A 501-nucleotide genomic window follows, 5' to 3' on the forward strand; every position below is an offset into this window, starting at 1 on the left:
CCTCTATCGCCTCCATGGCTGCGCCCATCGTGTCTGTCACTGTGCACGTGCTGACGCTGCTGCCCGCAACCAGCTTCCTCTGGCCCTTCAAGCTCTCGAACCCCAACGGCGGCTTCCGCACCCGCAAGGCGCCGCAGTGGATCGAGGTGCGCTCGCCTCTTCCTCCTCCTCGCTGTTCCACGGACACGACTGACCCTGCTCGACTTGTCCCGCGTAACAGGGCGGCGAAGCCGGCAAGCGCGAGCAGCACATCAACGCGCTCGTCCGCCGCGCCAACTAAGCGTCGCGCCTCTCTCCCTCGCGGGAAAGAGTGCGACGTCGCGGCTCGGTACTTGTTGGTGCTCTGTAGTGTAGGCTGGCTGCTGTCGGCCGTGGTTGGCAGCGCAACGGGAGGGACCATCACCATCGAGCGTGTCCCTGTCTGTCGAGAGGAGTCCGGTCAGGCGATGACCCTTTGTCCATTCTGCATGCGCTTCTTGACCGAGTGCTCCCTTAGTGTGT

General features: G+C 64.3%; 1 protein-coding gene across 1 annotated transcript; it reads left to right on the forward strand.

The window, feature by feature from the left end:
• JCM10292_002930 (uncharacterized protein) lies at positions 1–280 on the forward strand (the record flags this gene model as incomplete). Its single annotated transcript, XM_076653034.1, has 2 exons — positions 1–146; positions 221–280. Coding segments are annotated over 2 exons (206 nt in total), but the record flags the coding sequence as incomplete, so codon positions are not given.
• Between the last annotated feature and the right edge of the window lie 221 nt (positions 281–501).

The sequence above is a fragment of the Rhodotorula paludigena genome, assembly GCF_050403205.1.
Source record: "Rhodotorula paludigena JCM10292 DNA, Rt_paludigena_JCM10292v1_ctg162, whole genome shotgun sequence".
Taxonomy (NCBI): domain Eukaryota; kingdom Fungi; phylum Basidiomycota; class Microbotryomycetes; order Sporidiobolales; family Sporidiobolaceae; genus Rhodotorula; species Rhodotorula paludigena.